This window comes from Eublepharis macularius, chromosome 5 (genome assembly GCF_028583425.1).
Source record: "Eublepharis macularius isolate TG4126 chromosome 5, MPM_Emac_v1.0, whole genome shotgun sequence".
Taxonomy (NCBI): Eukaryota; Metazoa; Chordata; class Lepidosauria; order Squamata; family Eublepharidae; genus Eublepharis; species Eublepharis macularius.
Genome location: NC_072794.1, coordinates 9,213,323 through 9,228,215, shown reverse-complemented (window position 1 = coordinate 9,228,215; position 14,893 = coordinate 9,213,323). Strand labels below are relative to the sequence as shown.

General features: G+C 48.7%; 1 protein-coding gene across 2 annotated transcripts; it reads left to right on the top strand.

Annotated features, from left to right (window-relative positions):
- Nucleotides 1–227: 227 nt before the first annotated feature.
- LOC129330572 (repulsive guidance molecule A-like) lies at nt 228–13,023 on the top strand. 2 transcript variants are annotated; one of them, XM_054980658.1, is made up of 3 exons: nt 228–380; nt 5,079–5,557; nt 11,224–13,023. In XM_054980658.1, exons 1-3 carry the CDS (start codon nt 272–274, stop codon nt 11,890–11,892), a joined length of 1,257 nt encoding a protein of 418 aa, XP_054836633.1. In that variant the 5' UTR covers nt 228–271; the 3' UTR covers nt 11,893–13,023. The 2 variants fall into 2 exon arrangements, with proteins under 2 accessions (XP_054836633.1, XP_054836632.1); XM_054980657.1 differs by having other exon boundaries at nt 5,076–5,557.
- Nucleotides 13,024–14,893: the final 1,870 nt, after the last annotated feature.

Genomic DNA, 14,893 nt, shown 5'->3' with positions numbered 1-14,893 from the left:
CTGTCTCCTCTCCTATTTGCTGAAACGGGCCAAAACTTTGAGGAACATCATTGGCTGGAGCTTCCTCCCTTCCCCCACCCACTGTTGACTTTCCCCACCTTTCATTGGCCGGCTTCTCGCCTGTATGCAAATGAGTCCTCCCTTCCCGCCGTCCGATTGGGCGAGGCGTCCGGATTATGTAGATGAGGGAACAGTTCCTCGCCCCGCGCGCCAGTCGCTGCCTCCCTGCCTCTTCGGTGGCGGCTCCCGCGAGGCCGATGGCTGGCCGGTTATGGGGCCAGGCAGCCTGCCCGGGGCGGCGGCTGGCGGTCGGCTCCGGGGGCCGCGCTTGGCGGCGCTGCTCGCCTTGTGCTGCTGGGGCTGCCTTCCGCGCGTGGCAGGTACGGGGCGCGGGGCTGCCGGCGGTCGGGAGAGAGTCGAGAGTCGCGGCGACCGCGCGATCGGGCGTGCTTACACACTTCCCCGATCCGGCGCGGGGCCGTTGGTTGCATGCGGGGTTCGGGCGCAGAGGCGCGCAGGTCCTGCTGCGCGGCTTGGTCCGGCCGGAGAAGGTTCTTTATGGAGCCCGTCTTTGGTTCGGGAAGCTTCGGGGCTCCCCGGCTTGCCTCTTTGCGCAGCGGTGCAGGGAGCGCTTCCTGGGCCCGGCGGTTCTTGGGCTTCTCGCTTGCTCCCGCGATCCGCCAGCCTGCCCGAAAGCATTTGGGTGCCCCCTTCGGGAAGCAGAGAGATGGAGCCGGGAGGGCTGTGCGTATGGAAAGGGGCGCAAAGGAATGGAGGAGAAGCCTGCCGGGGTCTGTAGTCGCCCAGATAGAACCTCCATGCGCAGGGGTAGTCTGTCTTGGAGAGCCAGGTTGGGGGGAAATAAACAGTGTTCTTACAAGCCCTTCGCACAGAACAGTTATGACTTGATTCTGGGGGGGTGCGCTTCCTTTGTAAATTTAAATCAAATATGGGGGCTCTACGTCACGGAATGCCCTGACCGGGATAGCCCAGGTGAGCCTTATATCGGATCTCAGAAGCTAAGCAGGGTCGGCCTTGGTTAGAACTTGGATGGGAGACCTCCAACAAAGACCAGAGTTGCGGAGGCAGGCAATGGCGACCCGCCTCTGTTAGTCTCTTGCCAGGAAAACCCCACCAGGAGTCGGCTTAAGTCGGCTATGACTTGAGGGCACTCCCCACACATCACAGAATACAGAAGAAAAAGAACATCTTTAATTTTTTGAGGGGTGGTGCTGGGCAGGGAGAATTGCCTTTGGGGAGAACTGGTGCAGCAGTGTTGGGTTTTTGTTGGGGGGTGTTTCCTGTGCGGGGTGGTTGTGAGCTAGTGTGGTGTAGTGGTTAGAGAGGCAGACGAAGATTTTGAAGACCTGTGGTGGAATCCCTCCTCTAACATGGAAGTTTGCTGGGTGACCTAAACAGGGTTGTTGCTTGTTAGGATAAAATGTAGGAGGGGAGATTGCTGTTGTAAGCGGCTTGGGGAGGGGGGAACAGGGAATAAATAAATGTAGATGCAAATGTTCTATCTTTCTTTTTTCTCTGGAGGTGCAAATGAGTTATGACGCCTGAATCTTTGCCTTCTCGACTAGGAAGGGGAAGAGAAGGAGGAAAGAATGGGGAAAACTATATTTTTAGATTCTGAATATTTTTGAGGCGAGGGGAGGCTTGACTAGAGGGTTTACTATTTGCTTCTTTGAGGGAGGGGCAGACAGAACAGTGGGTACCTGGTTCTTCAAACGGGGGTTGAAGTGTTGCTGGAAGACAACTTTGAAATTAGGGGTGCTGTGAGATTTGGAAGGGAGGAACTCACTGCTGCGTGGAATTGAGTAAAGGGAAGCAGAGTGGGCTCACTTTTGATCTTCATTCCCTTGTTCTAAGAAAGAAAAAAAGCTGTTTTGGATTTGGAGAATAGTAGAGTCCAGTATCACCTTTAAGACTAACCAGCTTTATTGTAGCATCTGACGAAGAGAGCTGTGGTTCTCAAAAGCTTATGCTACAATAAAGTTGGTTAGCCTTAAAGATGCTACTAGACTCTTTATTATTTTGCAACTACAGACTAACATGGCTAACTCCTTTGGATCTGGAGAGCTTGCTTTGGGGTAGAGGAGAACAAACTATCTGAGGCTGGTCTGTGTTTTTTTTAAAGGTTTGGGGTCACTTCCAGGCGACGTCACAAAAGGAGGAACTTTGCTCATTGGGAGCTGATTTAGGGAAGATTAAAATTCTTTGTTGATTCTCCCTGCCCCCCTCCAGCCTGGAACTTCTTTTTTTATTTTTATCTCTCCAGTGGTGACCCAAAGGGTCTTGCAGTGTCATTCTCCCTTCGCATTAAGAGGTTTGGGGCGTAGGTTAGGGTGAGAGAGAATGCTGGTGAATTTCTGTAGCAGAGTGAAGATTTGAACTTGGGTCCCCCAGACTCTATTCTGACACTCTAACCACTATGCAACACTGGAGCTCCCATTTAAAGGGGTGGGGGAGTGGTTGGAGCTTAATATGAGCCAGGAACGTCTTGCTTTAGAGTTTCAAACGTGTGTGCGTATGTCTGAGCGAGAGACTTATTTTTTAGAAAATTGAAAGCTGAGAATTCGGCAGACCCGATACACAGACTAGATATTGTTATACTTTTATTACATAACACATGCAGATTTTTTAAAAGAAACTGGCAGAACTCTGGTGTCACGGGGTGGAGTAGAGGATAGCTATTGAATGTTGAGAAGTCTACGGTGTGGAAACCCTGTTGCCGCTGTGCTTGTATCAGCTGCTGCAATGGGGAAGCAACACAAAGGAAAACACCTAGAATTTTAACAGCCCGAATGAGAAAAAAAAAACTAACGATGGATCCATTGATGGTGATTAAAATGTGATAGCTAAACAGCTGCCTAAAAGCTGGGTGCTTTGCTTGCATCAATACCTAGGCAGAGGTGCCCGTAGCTAGTCAAAAAAGAACCAGGCCCGTTGATAATTAATATAGTTTCTAATCTGACTGAGAAATAGTAGCCACGGGGTGCATTCCTTTCTAATCAACCAAGAACAGGCCCTCTGTAGAATCTCACAGGTACCATGTTCTTGTCCAAGGCATATAAAACCAATCCAGGCTGTGCCAGTATGAAGCCTTATTTGGGGCTCAGGTGGGGGGCTGGTTGGAACAGGGAAGGTCACCCCTCACAACCGGCTGGGGCCCCTCTCGAGAGAGGGTGGACCGTCCTTCATCTGGGGGGAGGTTTGTTTTTCTACCGCAAGCGAGGAGCGGCCCTGCCAAAGAAAACAAGTCAAATGTGTCTGGAGCACAAAGGCCCCTTTCTGCGTCCTGCCAGCTGGCAAGCTGGCCCGGTTTCCCTGCCTCTCCTCGGACCATGGGCTCCTCCTCTCCAAAGACAGGGTGAGCCAGTGCTGTGCCCTCCAGGTAGATGCTGTGTGGGGCCATAGCTCCATGACAGAGCATCTGTTCTTCATGCAGAGGGTCCCATGTTCCATCTGCAGCACTTCCAGGTAAAAGGACCCGTTAGTAGGTGGTAGGAAAGACCTCCACCAGAGACCCTGGAGAGCCACTGCTGGTCTGGGTAGGCAAGACCTGGTGGGCCAGTCCTCTGCTTAACATGCTTGAAAAGCCTCCGCTGGTTGCTCCCCGCTTGTGTTTTTGTAACTATCCCATTTTTGTTCCCACCCTTCTTCCAAAGAGCTCAGAGCAAAGCATGCCTTTCTTTCGGGGGTCTCCGAGAGCTTAATTTCTAAGAAGGGAGTTGTCCTTTGATCTATTGCTCATTGGTGGTGAGGGAAAGGCACTCTGCACATGTTCTGCCACAGTGTTGTTTCTGTTCTGTATTTATGAGACTGGGAAACCATTCAGGAATATTACTCTGTTTTTGTTAGACAGCTTCGTGGCCCAGTAACAGCCGTGATAGCTAAGTGGAACCTCCATGGCCAGAGGCAGTCTGTTGCTCAGGTGCAGGGGTGGGGCTAACAACGGAGGAAGCGTTGGACTCTCTAGCCTTAGTAGGAGGCTTTCTAAGGTTGGCCGCAGAGGGAAACGGGACCCTTGATCCAGCAAGGCTCTTCTGAGGTTCTAGACTGGGCCAGTTTGAGGGTTACTTTCCCCCGCCCCTGAGAACAGGTCCCCAGTATGGACTCTTAGAGCCAAGCTACAAGGGACGCCTGACACAGGTTGGACACTTGTCAGCTTCCCTCAAGTTTTGATGGGAAATGTAGGCGTCCTTGGTTTACAGCTTGGCTCTCCATTACAGCTGCAAGACCAGGATGCCTACATTTCCCATCAAAACTTGAGGGAAGCTGACAAGGGTCCAACCTGTGTCAGGCGTCCCTTGTAGCTTGGCTCTTAGATCAAACAGAGATTTGGGCACATATCAAGAGTATTTGAAAACAGGTTTCAGACCAATTCATGGATAACGCTGGGCTAAATTCATGGAGCAAAGATCTGACTTCCCTACAAGGCAGCTTTGTGTGCTGAATTAGGGCCCCTGGCAGTCGTCTGTGCAGTTTTCCAAACTACCGTTTTTGCTTCAACAAAAAAAGGGCAAAAATTACATAAGAACGGACAAATGATTTTTGACCGTGAACAGGGCTTTGCTTTGCTGATCTAAGCCCTCCTGGGCAGCCCTTGTGCACCGAAGAGGAGTGCTCCCTGCTTGGCCCCAGGACGAAGTCTCTGGGCTGCTTTTCCATCAGGGGGAAGAGCTGAGGCCGGCAGGCATGTCAGGGGAGTGGTGTGTGGCTGGGATTGTAGCTGCTCATTTCGTTCTGCTGCCGCTGCAGGCGGAATGGGGCGAATCCAGGAGCCAGGAGAATATGCACTGGATGGTAGTTTCAGCAGAGCAGTTCTAGTCCTGGCCGAAGGATGGGTGGCATCTCTGGCGGAATCTCAGCGCTGCAAAACTGTTGTAAAGCTACTGGAAAGCATAATGACAGAAACTGCAGGAAGGGTAGCAGGGTTGCCACGGGCAGACCAAGTTTGTTTGGTGGAAGGGGCTTGGCATGGTGGGTGGGGCTTGTATCACCCCTCTTTTGGGTAGGTACTGCTAGCTAGATCCGTGATCCTCATTGCTCTGTCTCTGTTGTCACAGTAGATTGCCAACCGTGCCGGATCCAACGTTGCAACGCTGACTATGTAGCGGCCACCTCTCCAGTGACGGAGGAGACTGTGCCTCACGTGGACTACTGCATTGCTCTGCGGGCCTATTCCCTTTGCACCAGGAAGATGGCTCGCTTGTGCCGGGGGGATCTGGTGTACCACTCAGCAGTCTTCCGTATCAAAGAACTCTTTGGGCAGCACAACTGCTCCAGCGACGGGCCGACATCCTCTGCTAGGGCTGGTGCCGTCGAACCTTTGGTTTCTGAGATATGCAACTATCGAGCCCGGTCCGGTTTCCATACCAAATTTGCTCACTGCGGGCTTTTTGGAGATCCTCACCTGCGGACATTTAAAGATGAATTCCAGACCTGTAAAGTGGAGGGGGCTTGGCCCCTCATTGATAACCAGTACTTGTCAGTTCAGGTGACCAATGTTCCTGTGGGTCTTGGATCTGGTGCTACGGCAACTAGCAAGGTAAACCAAATCTGACTTTTAAAAAAAAAAAAAGCTTTCCAGGGAACCTGGTGGTGATTTGGGCACCAGCTTCACTACATCAAAGTGTCATGTACTTATGTTTGTTCCAGCAACCATGAGTTAAAGCTTCTAGAGGCCAGCAAGGGAGGGAATCGAGTGCACCCTTCCCCAAATAAAATTATCCTTGCAAAGCCAGTGTGTCCAGAGGAAAGATCTGGTCAGCCTAGCCTCCTTGCAACATTGTTTTTCAATGTGCAGTTCTTTGGGAGGGGGGCAAGAGGGGGGAATTCCAACATGTACCACCTTCAGCTTTAAGGGATGTGATTGATAAAGCATATTTCTTTTAGCCCACACTTCCTCCAGGGATCCAAGGGAAGCATTTGTGGTTCTCAGGGGCGGACTGGCCATTATGGTCACCCAGACTTTTCCTGGTTGGCTGATGACCTCCCCCCTTAACTAACATGGTCCGGCCCAGTAGTAGAAAGACCACACCCAACCTGCTTGACCTTTGCTTGTGTGTTATGTGCCGCCGAGTCACCTCCGACCGATGGCGACCCTATAAATGAGAGACCTCCAAAATGTCCTATCATTAACAGACTTGCTCAGATCCTGCAAACTGGAGGGCGTGGCTTCCTTTATTGAGTCCAGCCATCTCGTTTTAGGTCTTCCTCTTTTCCTACTGCCTTCCACTTTTCCTAGCATTACTGACTTTTCCAGAGAATCTTGTCTTCTCATAATGTGATCAAAGTACGATAGCCTCAGTTTTGTCATTTTAGTTTCTAGGGGGAATTCAGGCTTGATTTGATCAGCATGGTTTTGTCCCTAACAGATCTTGCCAGACCAACCTGGTTTCCTTCTTTGATTGAGTGACCAGCTTACTGGATTGGGAGAACTCTGTTGATGTGATTTATCTGGATTTCAGTAAAGCTTTTGATAAGGTCCCCCATGACATTCTGATGGGCAAACTGGAAGACTGTGGACTGGACAATAGGACAGTTTGGAGGATAGGGAGCTGGTTAGAGGACCACACTCAAAGAGTGGTGGTCAATGGCGTTTCATCAGATTGGAGGGAAGTGTCCAGTGGGGTGCCGCAGGGCTGGGTTTTGGGCCCGGTACTTTTCAATATTTTTATCAATCATCTGGATGAGGGAGTGGAAGGGCTGCTCATTAAATTTGCTGATGATACCAAATTGGGAGGGGTAGCAAACACCCAAGAAGATAGAATTAAAATTCAACAAGACCTGAATACTCTGGAGAAGTGGGCAGCTGTGAATAGGATGCAATTCAACAAAGACAAGTGCACAGTATTACATCTGGGCCACAAAAATGAGAAGCACAAATACCAGATGGGGGATACACTTCTGGGCAGTAGTATATGTGAAAGGGATCTTGGGGTAAGAGTGGACTGTAAACTAAATATGAGCAGTCAATGTGATGCAGTGGCAAAAAAGGCCAATTCAATCCTGGGTTGTATCAAAGGGGCCATAGTGTTGAAATCGCAGGAGGTCATAGCCCCTCTCTATACGGCCTTGGTCAGGCCACACCTAGAGTATTGTGTGCAGTTCTGGAGGCCTCACTTCAAAAAGGATGTGGACAAAATCGAGAGGGTGCAGAGGAGAGCGACGAGGATGATCAGGGGTCTGGAGACTGAGCCCTACGAGGAAAGGCTGAGGGCCCTGGGAATGTTTAGTTTGGAGAAGAGGAGATTGAGGGGGGACATGATTGCTCTCTTTAAATATTTGAAAGGCTGTCATTTGGAGGGCAAGGAGCTGTTCCAGTTGGCAGCAGAGGGTAGGACCCGAAGCAATGGGCTAAAACTACATGAACAAAGGTACCGACTGGATATTAGGAAAAACTTTTTCACGGTCAGAGTAGTTCAAAAGTGGACTCAGCTGCCTAGGGAGGTGGTGAGCTCCCCCTCACTGGCAGTTTTCAAGAAGAGGCTGGATGAATATTTGTCAGAGATGCTTTAGGCTGATCCTGCACTGGGCAGGGGGTTGGACTAGATGGTCTGTATGGGCCCTTCCAACTCCATGATTCTGTGATTCTCCCCCCTCACCTCCCCCATTGACTGCTGCTCTGGCCAGAGGAAGGCAAAAAACCTCCAAAAAAAACCCCTGGCCAATCTGGCCTGGATGAAAGTTCCTTCCTGACCCCAAAGGGGTGATCAGCATTACCCTGGGCATGTAAGAAAGGGCCACGGGAGCCTAGTGCCAGCTAGGTATACAGTAGGAGTGTAGGCAATCTACCATTTTTTTTTTACAAACTACTATTTTTAAAAAAAATAGTAAAAAGCCCAGCAGAGGCAAAGGGGAGGGATGGAAAGAATGGAGACTTGCCCTGTCCAGGGGCTCCATTGCCTCTTCAAATGGCATCCCATTCACAGTGAGACTGAGAGTCTCTCTACACGAGACATCTAACACGTGAAGAACATGTGTTGGGAGACACAATGTTAGCTGGGAAGGATAGTTTAAAAAGACAGAATTGGCAGCAGGGCAAAGGCCTTGTGCATTTCCTTTGAGCTCCCACACAGTTCTAGACTGGAGAGGTGAAATTGACAGAGCCTTGGGGGAGGTGAAGATGAAATTAACAAACCCTCTGAGGAGTGATCTCTGCTGGCTCTGTCTTTTAAAACTACTCTTCCCGGCTAACATTGCATCTCCTTACACTTGTCGAACATGTACCGAGGCGTCTCATGTAGAGAGATTCTAAAATACGGAATTATACCCATATGAAAGCAGCCAGAATTTGTTAGAAAAAATACAACAGAACTTAATATTTGCTAAAAAATTTGGATTTGAAGCTTGCAAAACAATCAAGAGATGAGTCTGAATCTAAATTTGTGGGCTGAAGTTTGCTTTAAAATACAGATGGGTGATATAGGCCAGCAATGCATAAAAGTTTCAGCACTGGAATCAGAACTTCAACAACATTCAGCTGGCAGGGCAGGGCTCTCTGTGTTCTCCATTCATAGAATCATAGAGTTGGAAGGGGTCTTACAGACCATCTCGTCCAGCCCTAGGGTTGCCAGCTCCAAGTTGGGAAATTCCTGGAGATCTGGAGAGTGAAACCTGGAGAAAGTGGGGTTTGGGGAGGGAAAAGACCTTGGCATGGCATAATTCCATAGAGCCCACCCCCCAAAGTAGCCATTTTCACCAGGTGAACTGATCTCTGTGGCCTGGAGACCAGTTGTAATTCCGGGAGATCTCCAGCCACTACCTGGAGGCTGGCAACCCTATCCAGCCCCCTGCCTATGCGGGAAAAGCCTAAAGCATCCCCAACAAGCATTCGTCCAGCTGCTCCTTAGTGAGCTTGCGTACTGAACATGCATGCTGGACTATGCCCCAGAATCACTTGCTGTGCATGGTGGCGGGGGGGGGGGGTTTCCCCCAGGCAACAATTCATCATGGAATGGTTTCTCTGCACGGATGTTCTGGAAGCTTCTTTGGGGGAAATGATGTACAGCTATGGCTATCTGCTGCCACCTTGTGGCAATTGGCAACAGTGGCTTAAGCAACATAGAGATTGTGGAAGCTTAACAGCCTTGATCGAAAACACTTAAGGGTATTGTTGCCTACATGGTCCGTCTACTATTGGACCACCTCCTGTGACAGCAGCCGAGCTGATGTGAAGCTAGCCTGTATGTGGCCAGCGCCTAGACTGAAGAATTCCCAGGAATCCTGCCTACGATTCTGTGGTGGAAGAAAGGCAGGCAAGAATTGCTGCAGCCAGATTTCGAAACGGATGTTCCCGATGCTCATTTCCGCACTGGGTTGCATCCTGTTGGGCTTTGTGTCTGGCTGCTGCTCCACATACTCTGCCTTCCGTTGCGAAGATTTCCCAAGCAATCAAATGGCTGTTTTCTCACTCAGAAATCCGGTTACTCGATTCACGAAGCAAGGCTCTGAGCCTCTGGTTGTGTAGCAATAATCGATTGTAAAGTATGCATTCGATATTGGCAAAAACAGAATGCAGTGTTGATGTATTTGGTTTATTTAGAGAATATATAGGACACCTCTGCAGAAACTTGCTCCAGGCAGCTAACGGAATGAACCAATTCAATGTGTGTTAAAAATTGCTTCTTGGATAAGATTAAGTATGGAATATGTATTAAAAAGCACAAAATCCGTCATTAGCCCAAACTAAAATTGGCAATAAAACCACTCCCGGTAGCATAAGAACAGTCATCAAACCCATTGTTTTGTCTGTGGCCAAAGAAAGCCCTTAAAACTGTGTGTCTAAAAGCTGCGTTTGTTATGTTACGTTGTTAAAAATATCCCCAAAGAACTGCAATGTTGCTTTTAACCCTGTAGTGTGCTCTAGGAATCTGTACTGGGCTTACAAAACTGGTATATCAAACTTCCGTTTGCTGTGCTAATGGGTAAAATTTATATGAATAGACAAGTGAGAGAAGAAAAATTCTAAGCTTTCTGTCTGTGTTGGACAGTTTAAATTCTATATTGGAGTTGTGTTTATTGGTTAAGAATGAGGTGCTGTTGTAACCCCTATGAGGTTAATTGGTTTAGCCCAGTGGGGCGGAGTCAGAAGCTGGAGGCGGGCTGCTGAGGAGGAGGCTGGTTGCTGGGGAGCTTAATAAATTATATGCTCTTACCACCTTTGAATAAGGTAATCAAATGTTGCATGTAAACAATATGATTTAAAATGGTGTTTTATTGTGTTTGGTTGGTGTTACTGGGATTGTATTATTTTTGCAGGGCTGTAATTCCCCAACAAGAAGACAGAAGCCTGGGCTACAGTTGCTTCAGATTAATGAAAAAGGACTCACCACTTCGTGAAATGTTGAACTGTTTTACCTTTTCAAAAACATTGTTGATTTAAACAACAGTCATCAAACCCATTGTTTTGTCTGTGGCCAAAGAAAGCCCTTAAAACTGTGTGTCTAAAAGCTGCGTTTGTTATGTTACGTTTTCTGTCTGGTTGCACTTATGAGTTAGTTAAAAACAAAAGTTGTATGTTATTAATTGTTAACAGTTCAAAAGAAAAAAATTGTTAAAGTTTAAAAGAAAAAAAATCTTTCTTAAAATTGTGTGAAAGTTGCTTCCTAAGCCCCATAGAACCCATGAAAAGAAGTTACACTATGTTTAGTTTAAAAACATATTTTAATATAGTAATTTCAATTTATATGTAAAAGCAATTAAAGCAATGAACTTATTTATTTTGTTCATACCCCATTTTCCTCTCCAATGGCTTAAATCATTCTCCTCCATTTTATCTTCACAACAGCCCTGCGGCATACATTAGGCTACGAGCCTGTGATTGACCCAGCCAGCTTCCATGGCAGAGGTGGGATTCAAACCTATGTCTTTCAGATCCTAACTGGACACTCTTAACTACTGTAGTACATTAGCTCTTAAATTATTGCCTTATCTCATGTTTGGGATTTTTGTCTATTAACTTCTAAAATGTTCAGTTTTTAAAAAGTGTCCAGACTATGAGGGAAGCTGTAAACATAGGTTCTCTCCAGGGCTGGAATACCAATGGATCCTGTTCTGGGTTTTGATTCTTCTGAACTCTGCTAATGTTGAACATGAAAAAAGGCCTCCTTTGCAGGCATTAAAGGAGTAGGTATTGAAGGTGTTACTGAAGATAGACTTGGTAACTCCACCCTCATTCCTAAATTAACGTCCCTCTTTTTCTTCTTCTAGATCACACTGATTTTCAAGAGTTTCCCAGGGTGTTCTGAGCAGAAGGTCTACCAGGCAACCACAGAAGATCTACCTCTGGCTTTCACCGACGGCACGAGAAACGGGGGGCTACAGGAAGGGTTGGGCAGCCTGCAGATCCTGGAGAAGCCAGATGTGAGGCAAGTGGAGATCCAGGCCCACCATATTGGCAGTACCGTCATCATCCGGCAGGTGGGCCGCTATCTCACCTTTGCTATCCGTGTGCCGGAGGACATTCTGGGCACTTCTGAGCTGAGCACCAACCTCCAGCTTTGCCTCCAGGGCTGCCCCCAGAACGAGCTGATCCAGGAGCACTGGCTGAGCCCAGCAAGTTCTGACCTGCTCCGGCCAAGTTCCCGACAGGCCTACACGGTGGAGTCTGCCACCGAGCAGTGCAGCCACCTTTTGCCAGTGGAGGATATGTACTTCCAGTCTTGTGTCTTTGACTTACTGACCACAGGGGATTCCGAGTTCTCAGTGGCAGCCTATGGAGCCCTGGAGGATATGAAGGCCTTGAACCCCAGCAGACTGCAGTTGCACCCGGCCTCCAAGGCTGCCCATTCAGCTGGCAGGAGGCCCAGTCTAGGACAAAGGGCTGCCGTTTTACTGCCAGGGCTTCTTGTCTTTCTTCTCCTTCCCATTCAGTGCTGACAGCTGTGGATTTCTCACCCTCTGTCTCAACAGCAACACAAAGGGGTACATACTGAAGAGGACAAAGCCACACCCCAGAGCTCACACAAGCCCCACCTCCTTAAGTGGAAGAGCAAGAAGACCCGCCCATAAACCAGGAGTCTACGACATTCATGGATCCAGAGCAGTTAGCCATGTTAGTCCGTAGTTGCAGAATAGTAAAGAGTCCAGTAGCACCTTTAAGACTAACCAACTTTATTGTAGCATAAGCTTTTGAGAACCACAGCTCTCTTCGCCAGATGGAAAGCTTATGCTACACTAAAGTTGGTTAGTCTTAAAGGTGCTACTGGACTCTTTACTATATGACATTCATGCAACTCACACACACTCCACAAGCCAACGTCTGCTTGGAAAACCCACAGTTGAAAAGGTGGGCTGCATTCTGTGGGCACGGGTGTTCTTTCAAGCAGCTAGAACAGGATCATTGAGTGGAAATTCGTGGGGTGAATGGAGATTCTTTTACTTGAGGACTTTGTGATCATTTAATCTGGGCTGCTCCTCGTGCAAAGCTGCATCACATGCCGTACAATAGCCAAGGAGCAACTTACTCTGACCTGGATAGCCCAGGTGAGCCTGATCTTATCAGAAGCGAAGCAGGCTTGGCCTTGGTTAGTAATTGGATGGGAGACTTCCAACAAAGACCAGGTTTGCAGAGGCAGATAATGGCAAGCCACCTCTCTTAGTCTCTTGCCATGAAAACCCTGCCAGGGGTCACCATAAGTCAGCTATGACTTGAGGGCACTCCACCACTAGGACCAAGTTAAGCTTGTTCTCATGTGCCAACTAAGCCTGCGTAACTGCTTTGCATGGGCTGGAGACTGCTTGAACAAGCTCTTGTGCAAAGGCAAACTCCCACAGGTAGGCTTGAGTTGCCTCGCCAGCATCACATTGAAACCAGGTTCCTAAAGGTTCTCAACGGAGAGTCGCCTTGCCACGAGGCTGTGTGTACCTGGGTAGGAATTTCTGCAAGTTTTGACTGCCTTCCCTGAAAACGTTGAATCTGTGGCCTGCTGAGGTGGAGCCGATGGGCAGGGCTTTTTTTCAGCTGGAATGCGGGGGAACGGAGTTCCGGAACCTCTTGAAAATGGTCACATGGCCGGTGGCCCCGCCCCCTGATCTCCAGACAGAGAGGAGTTGAAATTGCCCTCCGCGCCGCCAAGCGGCGCGGAGGGCAATCTCAACTCCCCTCTGTCTGGAGATCGGGGCGGGGCCACCGGCCATGTGACCATTTTCTCCGAGGGCAACCCACGGAGTTCCACCACCTCTTTTCCCAGAAAAAAAGCCCTGCCCATGGGTATCATTTCTCTCACTGTTGACAATTCCGCAGCTGGTGACCTTTGGCTTGACTGAGGAATTGCTGCAGGTCACCACTTCAAGTCCCTCTTCTAACACCAATTTGCCTTAGGGGGCCTTAGGCTCTCTGTCTCATACCTCCCATCTGTAATGTGAAAGGGGATTTCTCATGGGTGGGCATGGTGATTCCCGGCCTTCCCGAGCTTATCCCATGGAGCTTATCCCATGGAGCTGAGTCACTTATGCAAAACAGTACAACACTTTCTGTCCGGCTAGGAATCACAGAAAGGTGCCGGGTTTTCCTGGGCTGCAGAACCCAGCTTTTCTTGTTAGAGGACTGAATGCTTTATTTGGCGCTTTCCCATTCGTGCTGATAACATCTTGCTCTGCTTGAGACCACAAAGTGGAAGTGAGCTGGAGGAAGGGGGAAGGCGTCACCAGGTGTTTCACACCCAAATACTTTCAGAATTCAAATATGGATTAGTAACCCACGTTCTGGTTTTGCGTGGATGCTGGATTCCAGTATTGTCCTCATTTGGCCTATGGGTGTATGGAAAAGTGTGGGAGGGGGATAATTCAGTGTGGTGGGATCCGCTTGGAATGATATTTGCTGCACAAAAGGTGTACATTTCTGTTCTCACGCCTGTAAATGTGTCTGTACAATTTGTACAGTGTGTTCTCTCTTTCTCCCCGCTCCCCGATATTCTCCCGCCCGTGCCAGCTGTTCAGAGCGTTTACTGCATTGTGGCATGTCCTCTCTTAATTAATTAAATTGATTTGCTCTTATTTTTTTTCCTAAAGCTGTATGGCTTTGTTGGTGGTGGGATGATATTATGGCATGCTCAAGCTACTGCGAAGCCCAGCACCTTTGAACAGAGACAAGACCAGCCTGCTTTGATGGTTTGATCGGAACTTGGGGCTCTGCTGGGTTAGTAAGCTAGGTTCTTAATTGGCTGATAAACCAGGGGGCTCTGCAGGCAGCTTGCTAACTCTCAAGGCCCTTCCTGGAGCCTCCTAGGTCAGGGGACTTGCAGTCAGCAGTTGGTTGGTTCTTGCCATTATGAAAAAGGAGACTTCCCGCCAACTCCAGCTTAGTCTCTGTATTTCCTTGGAGAATTTCTGGGTAGTTTGGCAGTGCTCTGTGAAACACGTGCCGCCTTTAAAAGCATCTTCTGAGTGAGCCACTTCATTTAATGTGTTCAAAACCTCTGGCATCCCCAAGTGCCAGAACACAGAGAGAGTGCCCTTGTGAAAGGCATGAAGGGCTTCCTGTCATGAACACTTGTGCGAGCCCCGATCCTGCACTTCCCAAAAGTGTGTGTGGACTTCTTGAAATTCTCCATTGGGACTCAGGAATGTGTGTATTTATTCCAAGAAAGCTTAGCAGCCCATCAAAAGGTGTGGTTTAAAAAAAAAATGCATCCTCCAAAATGTTTTATGTGTGGGAAACTTCCTCCAACGGAGTGGCCTATCCATTTGCAGAAGGGTCCTTCTTTGAAGCCCCACGATCTTGCCAAGCACTGAGTCTGTGTGAGCCAGCCCCCAGAGTTCAAGTCAAGTCAAATTCAGGATTGAATCAAAGGGTCCCTGTCCCAGCGCTTACTAGAAAGGACTGTCATTCCAACTAAGAAGCTTGGCTTCTTTGGAAACAGCATCTGCCACCTACAGT

What these genes read in the sequence shown, in the direction of transcription:
- LOC129330572 (XM_054980657.1), top strand. Translation starts at nt 272, where the DNA reads ATGGGGCCAGGCAGCCTGCCCGGGGCGGCGGCTGGCGGTCGGCTCCGG. An exon ending in CTGCCTTCCGCGCGTGGCAG is followed by an intron (nt 381 to 5,075) that starts GTACGGGGCGCG and finishes CTGTTGTCACAG; the next exon opens with TAGATTGCCAACCGTGCCGG. An exon ending in GTGCTACGGCAACTAGCAAG is followed by an intron (nt 5,558 to 11,223) that starts GTAAACCAAATC and finishes TTCTTCTTCTAG; the next exon opens with ATCACACTGATTTTCAAGAG.